This window comes from Tachyglossus aculeatus, assembly GCF_015852505.1.
Source record: "Tachyglossus aculeatus isolate mTacAcu1 chromosome 12 unlocalized genomic scaffold, mTacAcu1.pri SUPER_6_unloc_1, whole genome shotgun sequence".
Lineage (NCBI taxonomy): Eukaryota > Metazoa > Chordata > Mammalia > Monotremata > Tachyglossidae > Tachyglossus > Tachyglossus aculeatus.
Window position 1 is genome coordinate 2,498,929 of NW_024044828.1, and position 20,808 is coordinate 2,519,736.

At 49.0% G+C, this 20,808-nt stretch overlaps 1 protein-coding gene and 1 long non-coding RNA gene across 2 annotated transcripts; one reads left to right on the plus strand and one right to left on the minus strand.

Annotated features, from left to right (window-relative positions):
• Positions 1-282: 282 nt before the first annotated feature.
• Positions 283-18,843, minus strand: RINT1 (RAD50 interactor 1). Its single transcript, XM_038740959.1, has 14 exons — positions 18,779-18,843; positions 15,812-15,999; positions 15,132-15,373; positions 13,475-13,648; positions 13,231-13,380; positions 11,876-12,032; positions 10,384-10,494; positions 10,065-10,290; positions 9,537-9,674; positions 8,524-8,723; positions 7,621-7,835; positions 6,208-6,388; positions 5,257-5,375; positions 283-1,623 (listed from the first exon to the last, which is right to left on the minus strand). The coding sequence occupies exons 2-14, from the start codon at positions 15,986-15,988 to the stop codon at positions 1,431-1,433; spliced, it is 2,283 nt and encodes a 760-aa protein (XP_038596887.1). The 5' UTR covers positions 15,989-15,999; positions 18,779-18,843; the 3' UTR covers positions 283-1,430.
• LOC119920784 lies at positions 8,572-9,394 on the plus strand. Its single transcript, XR_005448432.1, has 3 exons — positions 8,572-8,661; positions 8,794-8,886; positions 9,309-9,394. It is a non-coding gene; the product is annotated as an uncharacterized LOC119920784 (long non-coding RNA).
• Positions 18,844-20,808: the final 1,965 nt, after the last annotated feature.

The following is a 20,808-nucleotide window of genomic DNA, read 5'->3' on the forward strand; positions in this document are numbered from 1 at the left end:
TTGGAATTAGAACTCAAGTTCTTCCATCTCCCAGGTCCATGCTCAATCCACTAGGCCAGGCTGCTTCTCTGAGCAGCTTTTCACTCATTTATTCATTCAGTCGTATTTGAGCACTTACTGTGTGCAGAGCACTAGGCCACACTGCTTCTCTGAGCAGCTTTTCACTCATTCGTTCATTCAATGTATTTATCAAGCACTTACTGTGTGCAGAGCACTGTACTAAGCGCTTGGGAAGTACAAGTCGGCAACAGATAGAGACGGTCCCTACCCAGCAACGGGTTCCCAGTCTAGAAGGGGGAGACAGACAGCAAAACAAAACATGGAGACAGGTGTCAAAATAGAACAAGTAGAATTAGCTTTTGAGTGAATACATTAAAATAGTTTTTACCAAAAGAACATACAGCCAGTTGGAAGGCAGGCTCAGATTCATTTTCCAAATCCTTTTGTGGAAACGGTAACTGCCAAGGGCTTTACGCAGTTACGGTAGTACTCTTTAAGCCCAAAATCTCTGCGTGACAATGTTACTGAAAGAGCCCAGTTCACCCTGGGTTTATTTCGCCAGGATCATTTATGCCAGGAGCATAGGAGGGAGTGGAAAGACCACGGACGTGGGAGTCAGAGGACCTGGGTTCTAATCCTGGCTTCACCACTTGTCCGCTGTGTGACCTTGAGTAAGTCACTTCATTTCTTTGAGCCTCAGTTACCTCATCTGAAAAGTGGGGATTAAGACCACGAGCCCTATGTGGGACAGGGACTGAGTCCAACCTGATTAGCTTGTTTCTACCCCGGCGCTTAGAACAGTGCTTGGCACATAGTAAGCGCTTAACCAATTCCATCACCATCACCTTTCTCCCCTAGTACAGCAGGACTCATTGAGGGGAATCCATTCAGCTTCAATGTTAGGGCAGACCTATGTTTTTATTAAAAAAAAAAATCTTTTTGTATACTACATTTCGGGGTTTGTTTTTCTTTGCTGGGGGAGGGCGGTTTGCTAGAAGTGTCCTTCAGAAAAGTCATGGCTACTTTCATCAATTAGTCTAAAGAACATCAGAAGTCATTTGGTTTTAAGTGGAAAATATCTAAAACCCATCTCATCTTACAGTGAGATGTGCCTGGAGAGTATAAAATTAGGTACCATTAAAGTATGCTACAGCGACATTTTTCATTAGCTCCAAAGTGAGAAGAAAGCCGAAGAGATCATACAAGTTAAGAGGTTGGCAAGAGAAGCAAGATGTGAAACAATTTAATTCAAAATGGGATACGTTAATTGCTAAAACCTCAAACAGGATTAAGGTAAAATTCAGTTCCGGCATTTGACTAAATTGCAGTTAGAAATTTGTGCGGAGATTTCAGGAAATCCTTTCATTTGGACCCCAATTTGGCTTTCCTTTTATTCAGAGAAAAATAAACCGGAAATGAAGAACATTGGATTATTTTCCCGTATTCGGCCAGTTTGTCCTCAGATTTAATAAAATCTCCACATCCTGCGGCGCTAATTTATAGACCCCAACCTCGTTTAAGGCCGCTGAGGCCGTGGACTCCTCCGAGGAGGACTGGAGCACGTCTTTCAGCAGGAGGGCAGAGCCGACATTCAGATTCAGGATAATGCAGGCCTCTTTGATGCTGTCCAAGAGAAAAGATGGGAAAAGTCAAGAGCGGTCGCGATCCTGCTTCAGTCGATCCGTTGTATTTACTGAGCGCTTACTGTGGGCGGGGGACTGCACTAAGTGGTTAGGGGAGCACAATGCAACAGGGCCGGTAGGCACGTTCCTGGCGTCTATGAGAAGCGGCTTGGCTCAGTGGAAAGAGCACGGGCTTTGGAGTCAGAGGTCATGGGTTCAAATCTCCACTCTGCCAACTGTCAGCTGTGTGACTTTGGGCAAGTCACTTAACTTCGCTGTGCCTCAGTTCCCTCATCTGTAAAATGGGGATTAAGACTGTGAGCCCCCCGTGGGACAACCTGATCACCTTGTAGCCTCCCCAGTGCTTAGAACAGTGCTTTGCACATAGTAAGCGCTTAATAAATGCCATTATTATTATTATTATTACTACCACAACAAGGCCACAGCCTAGAGGGGAATGTCACATCGCATTGTTCGATCTAGAGAAACCATCTGTGCACCTTTCCACCGCCAGGCCTCCTTACGCTACTTAATACCCGATGAACTCGTATCTACCCCAGCGCTCAGAACAGTGCTTGACCCATCGTAAGCGCTTAACAGATACCATAACAGTAGCAACACACAATACTAAAATTAAGGCCCTTTGCAAACCACACGCACCACTGTTCCGCGAGGCGCCCCGGTCTCAAGGAAGAACGGTACATTTACGCCCCCACCTCCCCGCTTGTTTTAGAACAGCAGGGAAGAAACACCTGGATCCGAAAAAAAAACCCCACAACCCAGTCTGACCAAGTACAGTCACCCCGCTTCATGGCCAAGGTGGGCCCCTGCCTTGATTTATGCAGTCGACCCCTGACAAACCCAGGTGGGTAAGATTGGGCCCTCATTCCTCGCTTCACTGACTTCGGAGTGGATGTCGGATCGTTCTTCCAAACAGTTCAGCCACGGAACGAGCTCAGGGATTAAAAAGACCCCCTCGGGGAAGGTCACGGCGTGAGCCGCACCATGGCTGGCTTATGGTCTGCTGCCCTCCGTGCCCTGGCGGGAACACGACCAAGGGTAATTCTACTTATTTATATTAACGATGTGTGTATAGATCTATAATTCTGTTTATTTATATAGATGCTATTGATGCCTCTTTACTTACTTTGATGTCCGCCTCCCCCTTTCTAGACCGTGAGCCCGTTGTGGGCAGGGACTGGCTCCATTTATGGCTGAATTGTACTTTCCAAGCGCTCAGTACAGTGCTCTGAGCACAGTAAGCGCTCAATAAATGAGTGAATGAATGAATAAGAAAACAAAATCAGGAAATTCTTCGGCAGCATTCTGCCTGCTTGGTTTCGATGTAATTTACAAAGACTAGAAGCCCAAGCTACTGAGAGCTCACTGGCCACTGGGTCAAGCAAATCAAATCGAAATTCCTCGAGCGTGGCTTCCCATTCTACCTCTGACTTCCTTTGTGACTTCAGGAGAGTCACTCAACATCCTGACTCACTCTCTCCACTTGGCTCCTCTCGCCCTCAGTCCGATGTGTCGGGAGGGCCAACGGAACAATGTTTAAAATTCCCTGAAATTAAAAAGAGATCAAGCAGGAGCGCAAAGCACCACGCGTGGAACTGTGTTGGGAAAACCGCCTCTGTCATTTTCCCCCACCAGAGACGAACGCTGTAGATCCAACGGACTTTTCTCCTCTGAGGGCCGCTTCCTTTCCGGGCACACGAAATCCGATTCGTTTTTAAATGCTCTCGCCGGCGAAAAGAAAAGCTCCCAGCTGAACGAGTCGGCAACTCGACATAATCTACGCTGCTCATTTTAAGACGGATGGGACTCTGACACCAAGACAACTTCTTACAATTGGAACCGGAAAAGCCTTTCGGTACTCAATCCATCCTCTCCGCCCCCGGCTCGTCACCCCACCGGCCCCGCTTCTCTCCTACCTTCCCCCCTCCTCCTCCTTGCGCCGAGAGCCCACGCCCCTTTCTTTTTAAAGTTTCCGGAGGCGGCAGGGGAGCGGGCTGCTTGAGAACGGTTTCCTAACAAACGTTCAGTCCACGTCTCTCCGTTCCTCAAGAACCTCCAGTGGTGGCTCCGCCACCCTCTGCATCCAACACAAACTCCTCACCGTCACCATTAAAGCAGTCGGTCACCTTGCCCCCCTCCTTCCTCACTTCGCTACTCTCCAATACAACCCAGCCCGCTCACTCTGCTCCTCTATTGCCAACCTTCTCACCGTACCCCGCTGGCATATCTCTCTCACCACCGACCTCTTGCCCACATCCTGCCTCTGGCCTGAAACACCCTCCCTCTTCATATCCAACATAATTACTCTCTCTTCCCTTCAAAGCCTTATTGAAGGCACACCTCCTCCAAGAGGCTTCCCCTGACTTAGCCCCTATTTCCTCTCTTCCCACTCCCTTCTGCGTTGCCCTGACTCGCTTCCTTTATGTTCATCACACACTCACCCAGCTCCACAGCACTTCCATACTCATCCGTAGTTTATCTGTATTATCATCTGTCTCCCCTTCTAGACTGTAAGCTCCTTTTGGGCAAGGAACATGTCTACCAATTGTTACAATGTGCTCTCCCAAGCACTTATTACAGTGCTTCGCCCACAGAAAGCGTTCCATAAATACTAGACGAAGTGTAGCCGGGAGCTGGACTCCTCCCTCCCGACAGTTGTGTGAGAGACACAGGGCGCTAAGGGAGAGGAGGAGCAAGGGTTCTTCCAGACATCTCTTCTTGCCGGTTTCTCCCCCCTCTTCTGGCATTGTACCGTGGGAGATGGGGCAGAAGGGTGTGGTGCTTCGGTTCTCTCCAGATAGCAATTTATTCGGTGGCAAAACCCACCTCATCTTGCTTTCAATCAAGCAACTGTATTTATTGAGAACTTACTATGTGCAGAGCTTGGGAGAGTCCAGTACAACAGAATTAGCAGAAACTTTCCTCGCCCTTAATGGGCTTATGGTCTAGAGGGGGAGACAGATATTAATATGAAAAAATATATAATTTAAAGATCCGTACAAAAGTGCTCTCGGGTTGGAAGCGGGGCGAATGAATATCAAGCGTTCAGAGGTTACAGACTGAAGCGCCCAGGTGATGTGGAAGGGAGAGGGAGCAGGGGAGAAGAGGGCTTTAATTGGGGAAGCCCTCTTGGACGAGATGTGACCTTAGTAATGCTTTGAAGGTGGGGAGAGTGGGGGGTCTGGCGTCTATGGAGGGGGAAGAAATTAGGGGAAGGACGTGAGAAAGGGGTTGGCGGTGAGATAGAACGAGACTGGGGCACAGTGATTAAGTTGGCGGTAGAGGAGCAGAGTGTGCGGGCTGGGCTGGAGTATAAAATCAGTGAAGTGAGCTGGGAGGGGTGATTGGCGGCTTTAAAGCTTCTGTGGGATGTGGAGGTGTTTGCTCAGCCATTGGAGGTTCTTGAGAGCAAACTGGAAAATAAAATGCTAGGCAAAATCCTGAGCCTAAATACTTTTTAATCCTAGCATTCCGTCCCCTCGAAATCCCACCGTCCACCGGCCAGCAGACTTCTAAACCCGGCAGCCCTTTAAAGATAGTTTTCCAGGAGTTCTCTCATTTCAACCCGCTTGCTTTTTAAGCTTTAGTTCTGAAAGACGACAGATTTACTTACTGCTTGAAATAGTTTTCTGGCCTCTTGCAGTGGTGGGAGAATAGAGGGAAGAGATTCCGAGTCATGTCAAACTGCAGTTGGGCCGCTCCGCCTTCATTGAAGTGATTTGCCAGAATAACCTGGGGAAACAAGAGCAATTGGGCCCACAGCTGAGGCCTGCGGGAACCCCTGAAACCCTCTGAAACTCTCCCCGGGCCCTCAGCACTTGCATAAATAGCCTTATCCTCTACTATCTGTCCCTGCCGGAATTTATTTTAATGTCCGCCTCCCCCCTATGTTCCTCGTGGGCACAGAAGGCAGCGCCATCAGTGGCGTCTATCGGGTGCTTCCTGTGTGCGGAGCACTGTACTAAGCGCTTGGAAGAGGACAATAATAACTGTGGCATTTTTTAAGCGCTTACTATGTGCCAAGCACTGTTCTAAGTGTGGGGTAGATACAAGGTAGTTGGGTTGGACACAGTCCCTGTCCCCACATTCTTAATCCCCAATTTACAGATGAGGGAACCGAGGCCCAGAGAAGTCAAGAGACTTGCCCAGGGTCACACAGCAGACAAGGGGCAGAGCCGGGAGTAGAACCTCTAGACTGTAAACTCCTTGTGGGCAGGGAATGTGTCAGTCTATTGCTGTCCTGCACTCTCCCAAGCACTTAGTACAGTGCTCTGCACACAGTAAGTGCTCAGTAAATGTGATTGAATGAACGAACCCAGGTCCTCTGACTCCAGGTCTCTTTCCACTAGGCCCCGTTGCCTCCCTGTGTACAGAGTCCACAGACACGTTCCCTGCCCACAGCGAGCGTACGGTCTAGGGGGAATGTATCTTCCTACTCTGTTGTTCTGCTCTCTCCCAAGTGCTCAGCACAGCACCTCGCCCTCAGTAAGCGCTCAGCGAGTACCACTGACGGACAGACGGACGGACGGACTGCGGCCCAGGGCCCGAGCCTTCCCGTACGTACTTCTTGGTAGATGAAGACATCCAGCTTCTCCACGAGCATCTGCCAGGAAAGTCTGAAGAGAGCATAACAGAGCTGCTGCTCCAGCTGCAGGAGGTGGTCTCTCAGAGTCAGCAGCAGGGGACAGGCCGAGCTGGACAGGGACATTCCGGCCTGCTCGCTCTGAGACGGCAGCGAGAGCCACCTGCAAGGAGCGGCGACAGAGGAAAGGGACTGAAGACTTCCAGCCCACCAGCCCCTTCGAGCTCCAACTCATCCCACCCTGGAAAAGCATCCACGCTCTGAGAACCGCCTGAGGTTGAGTAGCCCCACGCCCTTGAGCGCGGATCATCAATAGTCTTTATTGAGCCCTCCGTGTGTGCAGAGCGGTATACTGAGCGCTTGGAAGAGTACACTACAACAGACCAGATAAAGAACCCCACCTGTGTGAACCACGTGTCCCTTTCACAACACGCACGTCAGGGAGGACCTAGATTTTCGTTGGAAATTGCTCTTTCTGCAAGGCGGCTTCAAGCCTGGAGATTGGCCGGTGCCAAAATACTAATGATAATTATGGCATTTATTAAGCGCTTACTAGGTGCCACACACTGCATTAAGCGCTGGGGAGGTTCTGAGCAAATCGGGTTGGACCTAGTCCCTTGGCCCACTATAGGGCTGACGGTCTCAATCCCCATTTTCAGATGAGGGAACTGAAGCCCAGAGAAGTGAAGTGACTTGCCCAAGGTCACACGGCAGACACCTGGCGGATCCGGGATCAGAACTTCTGCTTCCCGGGCCCGTGCTCTGTCCACTGCGCCATGCTCCCGCTCCAGAACGCGTTTTTGGTGAAGTTAGCGGTAAGTCCGCTCTCCAAATTATAATATGCGAAAACATTTCCAATGATGTCGGGATAGTTGGTTCTCCAAGAACGCAGCATTTACGTTTTGGAAGAACCCGGTGTCACGGAGGATCCGTGTTCTAGTCCGGGTGCCGTGCCGGCTACAGGGAGCACCCGCGGGACTGTTTTTTTTTTATTTTTATGGTATTTGCGAAGCACTTACTATGTGCCAGGCACTGTTCTGAGCGCTGGGATAGACAGAAGCTGATCAGGGTGGGCTCAGTCTCTGTCCCACCTGGGGCTCCCCCAGTCAATCCCCAATTTGCCGATGAGGGAACTGAGGCCCAGAGAAGTGAAGTGACTTGCCCAGGGTCACACAGCAGACAGGTGCCGGAGCCGGGATCTGAACCCAGGTCCCGCTGACTCCCAGGACCGTGCTCTAGCCACTAGGCCACACTGCTTCTGACCTGGCCTCCCGGGCCACCCTGGCTGCCCGTCGTGCGTGGTCAAGGAAGCAGGCGGGCTCGCTCCAGAACGGGTCCCGGAAAAGCGGAGGAGTATTCAGCGATCGCCAAGGGGTGGCAATCCCGAGGCCTCACCTTTCTTTCTTGTACAATTTGGCTGCGTCTTTGACCTCCCGAAAGACGTGGTCTACTTGTCGGGCCAACATGTCCTGCTTCAAACGCTCCAAGAGGTTTATCATGTCATCGAAGACAGAACTTTCCATGGAGGCCAGCTGGCCCAGCTGCAGCTTGCTGAGGGCGTGACTGTCGGCACACACTTCCAAAGCAGCCTGCTGCAGCTGCAAGAAGAACTGAGACGGACAGGGGGAGAACAAAGCGGGGCAGTTATGCTCACATTCACACTGTTTGACCACCCCCCAGAGGGGCTCAGGGATTTTTAGGCCCAAAATAGGGGAAAATGCTTGAAGATCATTTCTTTTTTTAACCTTTCGACAGTACTGGAAAGCGGGAAAGGAGAGAGACAACCGAATCTGAAACAAGGTTCCGAGGGCACCCATTTTCAGTGCTTTCGCTAGTATTTACATTTTCCTCCAATGGTTCAGAATAACATATGGTCTGATAGAAAGGCTGTTAATACATAGTTTTTTTTAAAGGACACTTCTCTGGCTGAGAAATAATGTACACTGGATATTCTGTGGGGTCTCCCCCTTTTAGACTGTGAGCCCACTGATGGGTAGGGACTGTCTCTATATGTTGCCAATTTGTACTTCCCAAGCGCTTAGTACAGTGCTCTGCACATAGTAAGCGCTCAATAAATACGATTGATGATGATGATCGGTATTAAGAAGCATAGCAAACAAATGGCGAAGCTGGTATTAGAACCCAGGTCCTTCTGACTTCCAGGGCCTTGATCTATCCACTGGGCCACCCTTACTTTTCTGCTTTCTTCCTCTTCCGAGAAATACGCGACGTGCACGCAGAGGGGTGGAAGGACGAACGTACAGCTAAGGGGCTCGAGAGAAAAAGAAATCGACTCACAACATTGTCAGCCCAGTCCGCGAGGACCGTGGCGATGTAGTTGACGGCGTTGAGGATTGCACAGTAGCGGAAGGCGAGGGCTGCTCTGGATTCCTCTTTCATGACCTGAGTTAGCCGTATCCTGAAGTCATCAACCAGGTCTTTCTGCAACTCCAGGAACTGGAGCTTTCTAGAGGCGGAAGGGAGGCTCTTATAGCGGTCTGCGGAGAAAGGAGGAGGACTGTCAGCCTTGTTTCAAACTTGCAATTCATTTTCTGTCCCCCTTTTCAGGCATTTTGGCACCTTCTAGTTTAAAATCCACAGCTATTCCCGAATCAATTTTAGCAAAACGGCTGGAAGTGGAAAGAGTACAGGGTTTTCACAGTAAGTGTCTCATTTTCTCCCCAGTTCCATTCAGAATCACCTGGAAGGTTCATGCTATTCAATCGATCAATGATTTTTAATGAGCGCTTCTGACGTGCAGAGCACTGTTCTAAGCGCTTATTCATCCTTCTTCCCCTAAAGTCCAGACTGACTCAAGGGCTGAGGTAATCACAGTTAATGAGCAGTCACTGTGCGCAGATCATTGCTTGGGAGAGTGCAATATAACTGTTGGTAGGCATTTTTCTTGCCCACAAGGAGCTTACAATCTAGAAGTACACTGAACACTACCAATAGCTACACTCTGGAGTAGATTTGTCAGTGACAAAGTGAAGGGACTCCTTATTTGTGCTTCACCGACTGCTAGTCCTAGTTCCAATTAAACAAAATTCTCACTTGAGTTATCAATTTGCCTTATTAAACAGCTGCCAAAGGAGTTTTTATACATATGAACCCGATTGTGATCAAAGACTGAGAGGCAGACTAGAATGACCTAGGCTGAAACTGAAACTCTGTAAGCATTCCAGGTTTTAACTCTTTCACGTCTCCATACTCACCGCTTTGGTACTATGAAATTGGAAATGAATCAAGTTCCCTCAATACCGCGATGAACCTATTTTAAAAGGAAACCACCTCTGAAATCTCATTATTACCCGTCATAACCAGGAGCAACGTCATGAAAGTTTCTGCACAGTCTGGAACCTTCATTTCATCGACATCGGTAATGTCCTTATATTGGGAGACCCAAGCCGCTTCAGACGAAAGCATGGAATCCATCTTTTGAAGAGCAACTGAAACACACAGGTACAAAAAACGTTCAGCTATTTACGTGTCACACCTTCCTAACTCGGACCGATGATGAATTTTGGTTTCGATACCTCGTGCTTAGAACGGTGCCTGACACGTACTGAGCGCTTAACAAATATGATAAAAAAGGCCTCTTGGAGGAGATGTGATCTTTATAATAATAATGATAATGATGGCATTTGTTAAGCGCTTACTATGTGCAAAGCACTGTTCTAAGCGCTGAACTTTGAAGGTGGGGACGGGGGGGCGTCTGGCATAGACGGAGGAGGGAGGACGTTTCAGGGCCGAGGAGGGACAAGGGGTAGGTGGCGAATTCGGACGGCAGCGGGTTTGGCTCCGAACGGGCCAGATCACAGTATTCGCAAGATACTTACATTTTCTTTCCACCGTCAGCCATCTCTGGAAACAGGATTCTTCGGAGAGAATGTGCATACAGCCCGGGAAGGTGCTGAGGTAGCCGTGAGCACCGTGGAGCTCCCGCTCAAACAGGAGCACCTCATCGACCAGATGGCAGAAGAGGTTGTCGTCGTACAAGACGCAGGGGACGTCGGCGGCTAACTTCTCCAGAACCAACATCATCAGCGCCCGAGAAAATTCAAGCTGAAAGACAAGGACGTCCCCTGGGTGAACACCGAGCCGGCCCGGCGTACGTCCCGAGGGGCCGACCGAAGGGTTTGGCGACGATCTCCTTACCCTCGCGTTCACTGGTGAGCCTGCTTTGTCTAGTATCGGTTGGATTTTCTCATCCAGAAACTTAGCGTGGTTTCCGATCCACATAAGTACCTGAGTCAGGTACCATTCGGGCTGAGGGGAAGATGGAAGTTGTCATGAGGTAGAACCCAAAGTTCTTGGCAGTTTCCTGCCTCCCTAACGGGAGGGCTTGCCCTGCCCCGTCCCCAGAGAGCAGACCCAAAATGAGGGGCAGAGAGGGAGTCTTGGCCGTCCATCATATCGGGGGTCCTGACAATTCCACCCGCTCCGAGACGCCCGGTGTCCTAGGGGTCCGATTCATTAACCGATCGATGGTATTTGCTGTGTACTGTACTGAGGGCTTGGGAGTGGATGAGACAACACAGTTGGCAGACATGTTCCCTGCCCCCAGTGAGCTTACAGGTGAGGAAGCAAAGGCACAAAGAAGTGAAGTAACCCACCCCAGGTCATGCTGCAGGCAAAGAGCAAAGCCAGGATTAGAACCCAGGTCTACCTCCCAGGCTTGTGCTCTACGCCTAGACCACTCTGATCCATTAAAGACAATAGTTGAGGGAAGAGGAGCAAGGAGCAATTTTACCCAGAGTCTAGAAGCAAGAACATCTAAAGACGACGCTGCCGTCTGGTGAAAGGAGAGACAGGTGGCTACTCTTGCTGGGTCTCTAGACCCACCAGGGAAAAGCGAGGAGAAAGGAATGCCTCCTCGAGCTAATCAGGCTATTTTGTAGGCAGTGGTGACCCCCCTGGTGACTAACATCTGAGCCCTACTGCCCACCCAAATACCTTTCAATGGAAGAAACTGAGAGACAGGTTGGTTTGCTGCAAACCAGTGGCAGGGAGAGGAATAAAAATCTGGTTTCAGCACGCTCAGTCTACTGTTTTAAGTCCTAGAATATATGCCGACATTCTCAGGAATGTCAATACTCACAGCCCCGTCTCTATAATGACATTTCGGGAAAGACAGTCTACTTCCCAAATATGAAACACACACACTTAAATGTTGGTATACAAATACATACATATGCACACACACGCAATATATATTACAAATACATACATATATATATTATGTCATATATATGTATATAGCAAGTTGAGTTTATGCTAGCTAGAATGTAAAATGTAAGAGTCTCCATTTTCTTCCAAAACCTCGCCCAAACTCTCTAAATTGGAGATAAAAGTCAAGGGGAAATTGCTCCCCTAACATTTCTGAGAAGTAGCGATGCACGGTGGGAGTAGGCTGCAGAGTCCTCTGGGAAAAGCAAGACCCCAGACTCAGCTAACTTTCCTCCCCAGTGCTTAGAACAGTGCTTGGCACGTAGTAAGTGCTTAACAAGAAGCGTAATTATTATTTAAGAACCTGAAAGGGGAATGCTGGCAAAGGAATGGTCTTAGGCAAGTGGCAGGGAAAGATCTGAGCCACCCGAGCGGGGACGGTCACAAACAGAAACGCCCCCCAAAATGACCCCACAGATACCTTGCTGATAACATTGGTCTGTCGGTTTCCACTGAAGTGATACTTGAACCGCTTCTGGAGGGGTGTCACCATGAGCTGGATTGGAAGGAGGACCGCGGGGGTATCAGGGAGAGAATACTTCTCTGGGAGTCGTTTCGGCTCCGTTAGCAATTCATCGCTGGGGTTTTCTGGTCAAGGTAAAGGGTTCAAAAATCTACACTATTCAGTTGTTGAATCTTCCGGCACTGAAGTTTCACACCGGCGGTTTTTCCCCCCGCCCCCGGAAAATGTAACATCGAAATACTCTTTGAAGTATTCAGTTCATTAAAAAAGCCACACAAACCTGATGACTCTAGTCGATAATGGTAATTATCATCGAGAGACATTCAGAGCGATTTAACCGGCCTTCAAAACGGCACGAAGGGGACGCATGCAGGGATGAGGTGGTGTAGTGTAGTGGTTAGGGCATGGGACTGGGAAACGGAGAAGCACCGTGGCCTAGTGGATAGAGATGGGCTTGGGAAGGATCCAGTTCCACCATTTGTCTGCGGTGTGACTTTGGGCAAGTCGCTTCGCTTCTCTGGACTTCGGCTCTCTTTCACCTGTAAAATGGGGACTAAGACTGTGAGCCCCATGTGCGATATGGACTGCATCCAACCTGATTAGGCTGTATCTCCCCCAGTGCTTAGGACAATGCTTGGCACATAGTAAGGTGGCTGTGGGCCCTTAAAGCCAGTGCTGATTTGAGGGATTCCAGCCAGGACGGAGGAGACGGCAAATGGTGGCTTTCTGGCCTGTTACTCCCCTGAAGCCTGTCCCCTCCCATCCCCGCTCCACTTAAAATGCCTGCTTTTTCCTTTTAATGGCATATATTAAGCGCTTACTGTGTGTCAAATGCTGTTCTAAGCGTTGGAGTAGATAGAAATTCATCATTCCCCGATTAAGCTCTCTCTCCCCCGGCTCGCTCTCCCTCCTGCGTCGCATCGGGTTGGACACAGTCCCTGTCCCACTTGGGGCTCACAGTCTTAATCCCCATTTTACAGATGAGAGGACTAAGGCCCAGAGAAGTCAAGTGACTTGCCCCAGGTCACACAGCAGACAAGAGGCGGAACCGGAATCAGAACCCAGGTCCTTCTTACTCCCAGGCCTGTGCTCTATCCACTAGGCCACGCTGCTTCCAATTTTCCCAGAGGGGATGGAAAGACTAATTTGAGGCACAATTCCTCACTGCTTGGTTTCTAGTTCCACTAAAAGGCTGCATATTTTTGAAAGGTCTGCTCTCCATTCATTTCTCCCCGCCACTAAACCTTCCGTAAAAAATAATAATAAAAAATTAAATTAAAAGATTCCGAAACGTGTTTATTCCAAAAGGATACGGGGTTTGCAATTTCAGAAGCTGACAAAACAGCACCTCCAAGCTACCGTAGAGGTCCGGAGTAGCGGAGGTCCGGCCTAGGCTGGTAGACTGAGCCTGGGGAGGGCTGATGAACGGCCAGTGCAGCTGAGTGAGGATCTCCTCAAAATCACTGAAACACAAAACATTCCAACCAAGGCTCCTTTCCAGAAGCCCCATCCCTTTCCCCCGCAACCCTGCCCCGGCCTCCGAATGGCTTCTCCTACCTCGTTAGCCTGTCTTTGAGGATTTTATGCCAGAACTGAACTGTAGATCTTATGAAAGTCCGGAGATGAGTGCAGGACGACAGCTGAAGCTTAATGTCTAATTCTGCCATGGACACCAGAGCCGTGGCTGCCTCTGGCACGTTATTGGTCATCAGGTATTGCTGGATGTGATCACTGTAATAATAATAATGATAATAATTATGGTACTTGTAAAGCGCTTTCAATGTGCCAGGCACTGTTCTATGTGCTGGGTAGATACAAATTTAGCAGGCTGGACACAGTCCCTGTCCCGCATGGGGCTCCCAGTCTTAATCCCCATTTTACAGATGAGGTAAGAGAGGTCCAGAAAAGTGAAGTAACTTGCCCAAGGCAAGCAAAACACAGCAAAATGAATTGGTCACAGATAAGGCCATCTTCGGGTTCGAAGACAATCGTCTGGATGAAGGGTTCTTTCTAGTTGTCACTGAAAAGACGGTGGTATGACCAACCATTCTTTCTAATAGTAGTAAATATTATTATATTTAATATAATTATATGTGTTGCTGACTTGTACTTCCCAAGCGCTTAGTACAGTGCTCTGCACACAGTAAGCGCTCAATAAATACGATTGATTGATTGATTGATTATTATGGTATTTGTTAAGTGCTTACTATGTGCCAAGCTCCATTCTAAGCGCTGGGGTAGATGCAAGGTAATCAGGTTGTCCCACGTGGGCCTCATAGTCTTAATCCCCATTTTACAGATGAGGTCACTGAGGCCCAGAGAACTGACGTGGCTTGCCCAAGGTCACCCGGCAGACATTCATTCATTCAATCGCATTTATTGAGCGCTTACTGTGTGCAGAGCGCTGTACTGAGCGCTTGGGAAGTACAAGTTGGCAACATATAGAGACGGTCCCTCCCCAACAACGGGATGTGGCGGAGCCGGGATTAGAACCCAGGTCCTCGGGCTCCCAGGCCCGGAGGGGAGGCAGGAGGGAGGAGGAAGTGAAAGTTAGAGCTGGGACTGACTGAGGTGGCAGGGATTCACCTACACTTTCTATCCTGCCCCAATTCTGTCTGGCCTTTGGCCGAAAACAGAGAAATTCTGCTCAGCCACTAAACTCCCCAGCACTTAGAACAGTGCTTTGTACATAGTAAGTGCTTAATAAATGCCATTATTATTATGTCTCTGCCTCCTCCACTCCTCTCACCCCCACCACTTTCTAATTTGCCCACAGCAATAGCAGCAGCTCAGATCACCTCAGTCCCAATCCCTGGAGTCCCTGGCTGCTCAAATCCCTCTAGACTGGAAGCTCATCAAGGGCAGGGAACTTATCTGCTAATTCTGTTGAACTGTACTCTCCCAAGAGCTTAGTAGAGCACATAGTAAGTACCATTGATTGACTGATAATCAGTCACAGCTACCACCCCTGTTCCCACGGAGGAAACCCCAAGTGGAGCACAGTCTTTCAAATGCAAATAAAGCTCCTTTCAAAGCTTTCCTTCCTTTTCATTTACTGCGATCTCAACCACTCAGAGAAGAATTACATTTTTATAATTTAACTATTATCTAATTAGCCCGACTGCTCCTTATTCCCCCCTCCCAGGGCTTCTTGTAGACAGAAGCTTGGAAGGACAAAAAAAGGTAATCGGGTGTTCACCGAAACCCATTTTACCTTAGGTCCTCGATCTGTGAAATCCACTTCAGGTAAGCAAGATGCCGTTCGACTTCTTCGATTTGGCCGATCAGTTCCCCGAGCTCCTCCATCAGCGGCTGAGCGGATGCCAAGTGTTTGCTGATGGAACCGACCACGAGAGTTTGTTGCTCCAAAAGGCGATTAAGAAGGGTCTCGGACTCTTCAGCCTTCTGCAAGGCATTCTGAATTCTTTTGGGAACTTCAGATGAAATCGTAAGTACCTGGTTTTATGGAACAAAAAGCAGTTCAGGGGACATACATTTCATGGACACCGTCAACAGTGCTTTGCACATAGTAAGCGCTTAATAAATGCCACCATTATTATAATAAGGGCTCTGCCTGACAGGGAGGAAAAACGGAATACAAAACTGACATGGAGGGATTTGGGCGCTGTGAAATGTCTGCACCTTAAAACACTTCACACGTCAAAAGAGTATGAAGAATCATTTAAAATTTGTAAAACATCCTAAAATGCTTACAAAGCGACCAGTTATTGTGTTCTTAGCATAAGTGATTCACTTGAGCAGAAACTACACCTTATAATGGTAAAATAAGTTATTATTTATGATCAGAATCCCTCTTTTTAGAGCTCTTATATTGCAGTCTACGCTATAACGCCAAAATAACACGTGAATGAAGCGGACTAGTTTAATACTTGCCTGCTCTTCTAAATGCGCTTTGCTTTCTGACAGCTGTTCAATGAGTTTGCTAAGTTTCTTTAAAGACTGAAGGTCATTTCCAACTTCTCTTTCAACGAATTCAGAAACATAAAAGGGGATATCACAGCTGTCTGGATCTTTGTTGATTTGGTCTTTTCCAATATCAACAGCAGCCATATTTATGTCCCCTATAAGAATGCAAAGACATCTTAGGTTACACCTTATAATTGACATTCAATTATTTATTACCAGAATCCTCTTTTTAGACATCTTCCATTGTATCAATCTGCACCATAACATCAAAATAACAAGCGAATGAAGTGGACTAGTTTAACGTATTCATTGTCGTATTTATTGAGCGCTTACTATATGCACAGTTAGAGAAGCAGCTTGGCTCAGTGGAAAGAGCCCGGGCTTTGGAGTCAGAGGTCAATCAATCAATCAATCGTATTTATTGAGTGCTTACTGTGTGCAGAGCACTGTACTAAGCGCTTGGGAGGTACAAGTCGGCAACATATAGAGACAGCCCCTACCCAACAGTGGGCTCACAGTCTAAAAGGTTCAAATCCCAGCTCCGCCAACTGTCAGCTGTGTGACTTTGGGCAAGTCACTTAACTTCTCTGGGCCTCAGTTACCTCATCTGTAAAATGGGGATTAAAACTGTGAGCCCCCCCCCCCCCGACAACCTAATCACCTTGTAATCTCCCCAGTGCTTAGAACAGTGCTTTGCACATAGTAAGCGCTTAACAAATACCATTATTATTATTATTATTACTAAGTGCTTGGGAAGGTATAATATAGCAATAACAATCCCTGCCCACAACGAGCTCACAGTCTGGCTGGGGAGGCACTGATAAGATTAATTAATTAATAAGATGCAACTAAAATCAAAGCAGCAGACAATACTGATAGCAACATTAGAGAAGCTGCGTGGCTCAGTGGAAAAAGCATGGGCTTTGGAGTCAGAGGTCATGGGTTCAAATACCGGCTCCACCACTTGTCAACTGTGTGACTTTGGGCAAGTCACTTAACTTCTCTGGGCCTCAGTTTCCTCATCTGTAAAATGGGGATGAAGACTGTGAGCCCCACGTGGGACAACCTGATCACCTTGTAAATTCCCCAGCGCTTAGAACAGTGCTCTGCACATAGTAAGCGCTTAATAAATGCCATTATAAAAAAAAAATTAAGCACTGTTCTAAGCACTGGGGTAGATCCAAGTTCATCGGGGCCCACAGGGAGCTTATAGTCCAGACGGGAGGGAGAACAGGTATTAAATCCCCAATTTGAAGAAGTGGGAACGGTGCCCAAGGCCACCCAGCTGGTAAGGGATGGAGGCGGGATGAGAAGCTGGGGGCTCTGAGTCCCGGGACTCAAGGAGTTCTACGAGGGAGAAAGTGGTCATGAGTTTTAATCTCTGCCACTCGTCAGCTGGGTGACCTTGGGCGAGTCATTTCACCTCTCTGTGCCTCAGTTCCCTCATCTGTAAAATGGGGATCTAGAACGTGAGCCCCACGAGGGACAGGGACTGTGGCCAACCCGATTTGCTTCTAATAATAATAATGGTATTTAAGACCTTATGTGTAAGCGCTCAATAAATACGATTGAATGAAAGTACCGTTCTAAGCGCTGGGGTAGATACAGGGTGGTCTTTTACACTGTGAGCCCACTGTTGGGTAGGGACTGTCTCTATATGTTGCCAACTTGTACTTTCCAAGCGCTTAGTACAGTGCTCTGCACACAGTAAGCGCTCAATAAATACGATTGATTGATTGATTGATCAGGTTGTCCCACAGTCAGCACTTTGAACAGTGCTTTGCACATAGTAAGCGCTTAACAAATGCCATCATTTTACAGATGAGGTAACTGAGGCCCAGAGAAGTGACTGGCGCAAAGTCACACAGCTGACAAGTGGCAGAGCCGGGATTAGAACCCACGACCTCTGACTCCCAAGCCCGGGCTCTTTTCACTAAGCCACGCTGCTTCTCACAGTGACCAGGTTGTCCGGCGCGATAAATAAATACCCTCACATTAACTGCCATGACGAATGGCTGGCTGGAAGCAGCGGGGCTCAGTGGCTACAGCACAGGCCTGGGAGTGGGAGGTCGTGGGTTCTAATCCTGCCTCTGCCACTTGTTAGGTGGGTGACCCTGGGCAGGTCACTTCACTTCTCTGGGCCTCAGTTCCCTCATCTGTAAAATGAGGATTGAGAACGTGAGCCCCACGAGGGACAGGGACTGTGGCCAACCCGATTTGCTTCTAATAATAATAATAATGGTATTTGTTAAGAGCTTACGTGTAAGCGCTCAATAAATACGGTTGAATGAAAGTACCGTTCTAAGCGCTGGGGTAGATACAGGGTGATCAGGTTGTCCCACAGTCAGCGCATTGAACAGTGCTTTGCACATAGTAAGCGCTTAATAAATGCCATCATTTTACAGATGAGGTAACTGAGGCCCGGAGAAGAGAAGTGCCTTGCCCCAAGTCACATAGCTGACAAGTGGCAGAGCAGGGATTAGAACCCACGACCTCTGACTCCCAAGCCCGGGTTCTTTTCACTAAGCCACGTTGATTCTCACAGTGACCAGGTTGTCTGGCGCGATAAATAAATATCCTCACACTAACTGCCATGACGAATGGCTGGCTGGAAGCAGCGGGGCTCAGTGGCTACAGCACAGGCCTGGGAGTGGGAGGTCGTGGGTTCTAATCCTGCCTCTGCCACTTGTTAGGTGGGTGACCCTGGGCAGGTCACTTCACTTCTCTGGGCCTCAGTTCCCTCATCTGTAAAATGGGGATGAAGACTCAGCCCCACCTGGGACCACCTGATCACCTTGTAACCCCCCCGGCGCTTAGAACAGTGCTTGGCACATAGTAAGCGCTTAATAAATGTCATCTTTATAATAATAGTGATAATAATAATAATAATAATGATGAAAATGTGTGTTTTCCCCCCCCGGTCTCCGGCCTCACCTGCCCGGCTTGTGGCGTTGGCGGCAGCGGGCCCCCCGGGGTCAGGGGTCAGGGGTCAAGGGTCGGCGGACGGCCGGGCGGACGTGCCCCAGCCCGGCCTCTGCCCCTCGTCTCTATGGTTACTTCCGCCCCCTCCCAGAGCGGCGCCGCGCGCGCATGCGCCCGGGCCCCCACCGGCGCCGACCGCGGCGGCGCCCTCTGCCGGACGAGCCCGCTCGGCCGGAGCCCAGCCCACCCGCTCAACCGGCTCGCCGATCATCGTCTTCATCATCCTAATAATGTAATATAATCATAATAATGACGGCATTTGTTAAGCCCTTACTCTGTGCCAAGCACTGTTCTAAGCGCTGGGGTAGATACAAGGTTATCAGGTTGTCCCTAGTGGGGCTCACAGAATCAGTAGCAGAAGCAGCGTGGCTCAGTGGAAAGAGCACAGGCTTGGAGTCAGAGGTCATGGGTTCAAATCCCGCCAACTGTCAGCTATGTGACTTTGGGCCAATCATTTGTCTTCTCTGTGTCTGTTACCTCATCTGTAAAATGGGGATTAAAACTGTGAGCCCCCGTGGGACAACCTGATCACCTTGTATCCTCCCCAGTGCTTAGAACAGTGCTTTGCACATAGTAAGTGCTTAACAAATACCATCTTAGTCCCCATTTTACAGATGAGGTAACTGAGGCCCAGAGAAGTTAAGTGACTTGCCCAAAGTCACACAGCTGACATCGTCATCATCCTAATAATGTAATATAATCATAATAATGACAACGTTTGTTAAGCGCTTACTCTGTGCCAAGCACTGTTCTAAGCGCTGGGGTAGATAGAAGGTAATCAGGTTGTGCCACGTGGGGCTCACAGCCTTAGTCCCCATTTTACAGATGAGGTAACAAGCCCAGAGAAGTTAAGTGACTTGCCCAAAGTCACACAGCTGACATCGTCATCATCATAATAATGTAATATAATCATAATAATGACGGCGTTTGTTAAGCGCTTACTCTGTGCCAAGCTCTGTTCTAAGCGCTGGGGTAGATAGAAGGTAATCAGGTTGTGCCACGTGGGGCTCACAGAGTTAGTCCACATTTTATAGATGAGGGAACTGAAGCACAGAGAAGTGAAGTGACTTGCCCGAAGTCACACAGCTGACAAGTGCAGGAGTCGTGTGACCTCGGGCAAGCCACTTCACTTCTCTGTGCCTCAGTTCCCTCATCTGTAAAATGGGGAATAAGACTGAGAGCCCCTCGTGGGACAACCTGATCACCTTGTATTCCCCCCCCCCCCCCCAGCGCTTAGAACGGTGCTTCACACTTAGTAAGTGCTTAACATATACCATCATTATTATTCTCTGGGCATCAGTTCCCTCATCTGTAAAATGGGGATGAAGACTGGGAGCCCCACGTGGGACAGGGGTCTGTGTCCAACCCGATTTGCTTGAATCCAACCCAGCTTTTAGTACAATGATTGGCACACAGTAAGCGCTTAATACCATTATTATTATTATTATTATTATCCGAGTTGGTAGACACAGGGCCAGCCCTCAGTCGTAACGTTCCCAAGTGGGAATGTTATTTATTTATTTATTTTATTCGTGCATATTTATTCTATTAATTTTATTTTGTTAATATGTTTTGCTTTGTTGTCTGTCTCCCCCTTCTAGACTGTGAGCCCGCTGTTGGGTAGGGACCGTCTCTAGATGTTGCCAACTTGGACTTCCCAAGCGCTTAGTACAGTGCTCTGCACACAGTAAGCGCTCAATAAATACGATTGATTGAATGAATGAAGGGACCGGGCTGCTTTTAGAAGAACGACGCTTGGTTGGTACTGCGGCTGCGCGGATCCGGGCGCATGCGTCTGGGCGTCGGGAGGGAGGGGCGGGCGCCTGCGTTGGGGGCGTCGGGAGGCGCATGCGCCTGGGCGTTGGGGGGGGGCCCATGAGCCTGAGAGTCGGGGGCTCGGGGGGCGCATGCGCCTGGAAGTCGGGGGTTGTCGGGGGGCGCATGCACCTGGCCCACCCTTGGCCCCTGGCCCACGTCCTCCC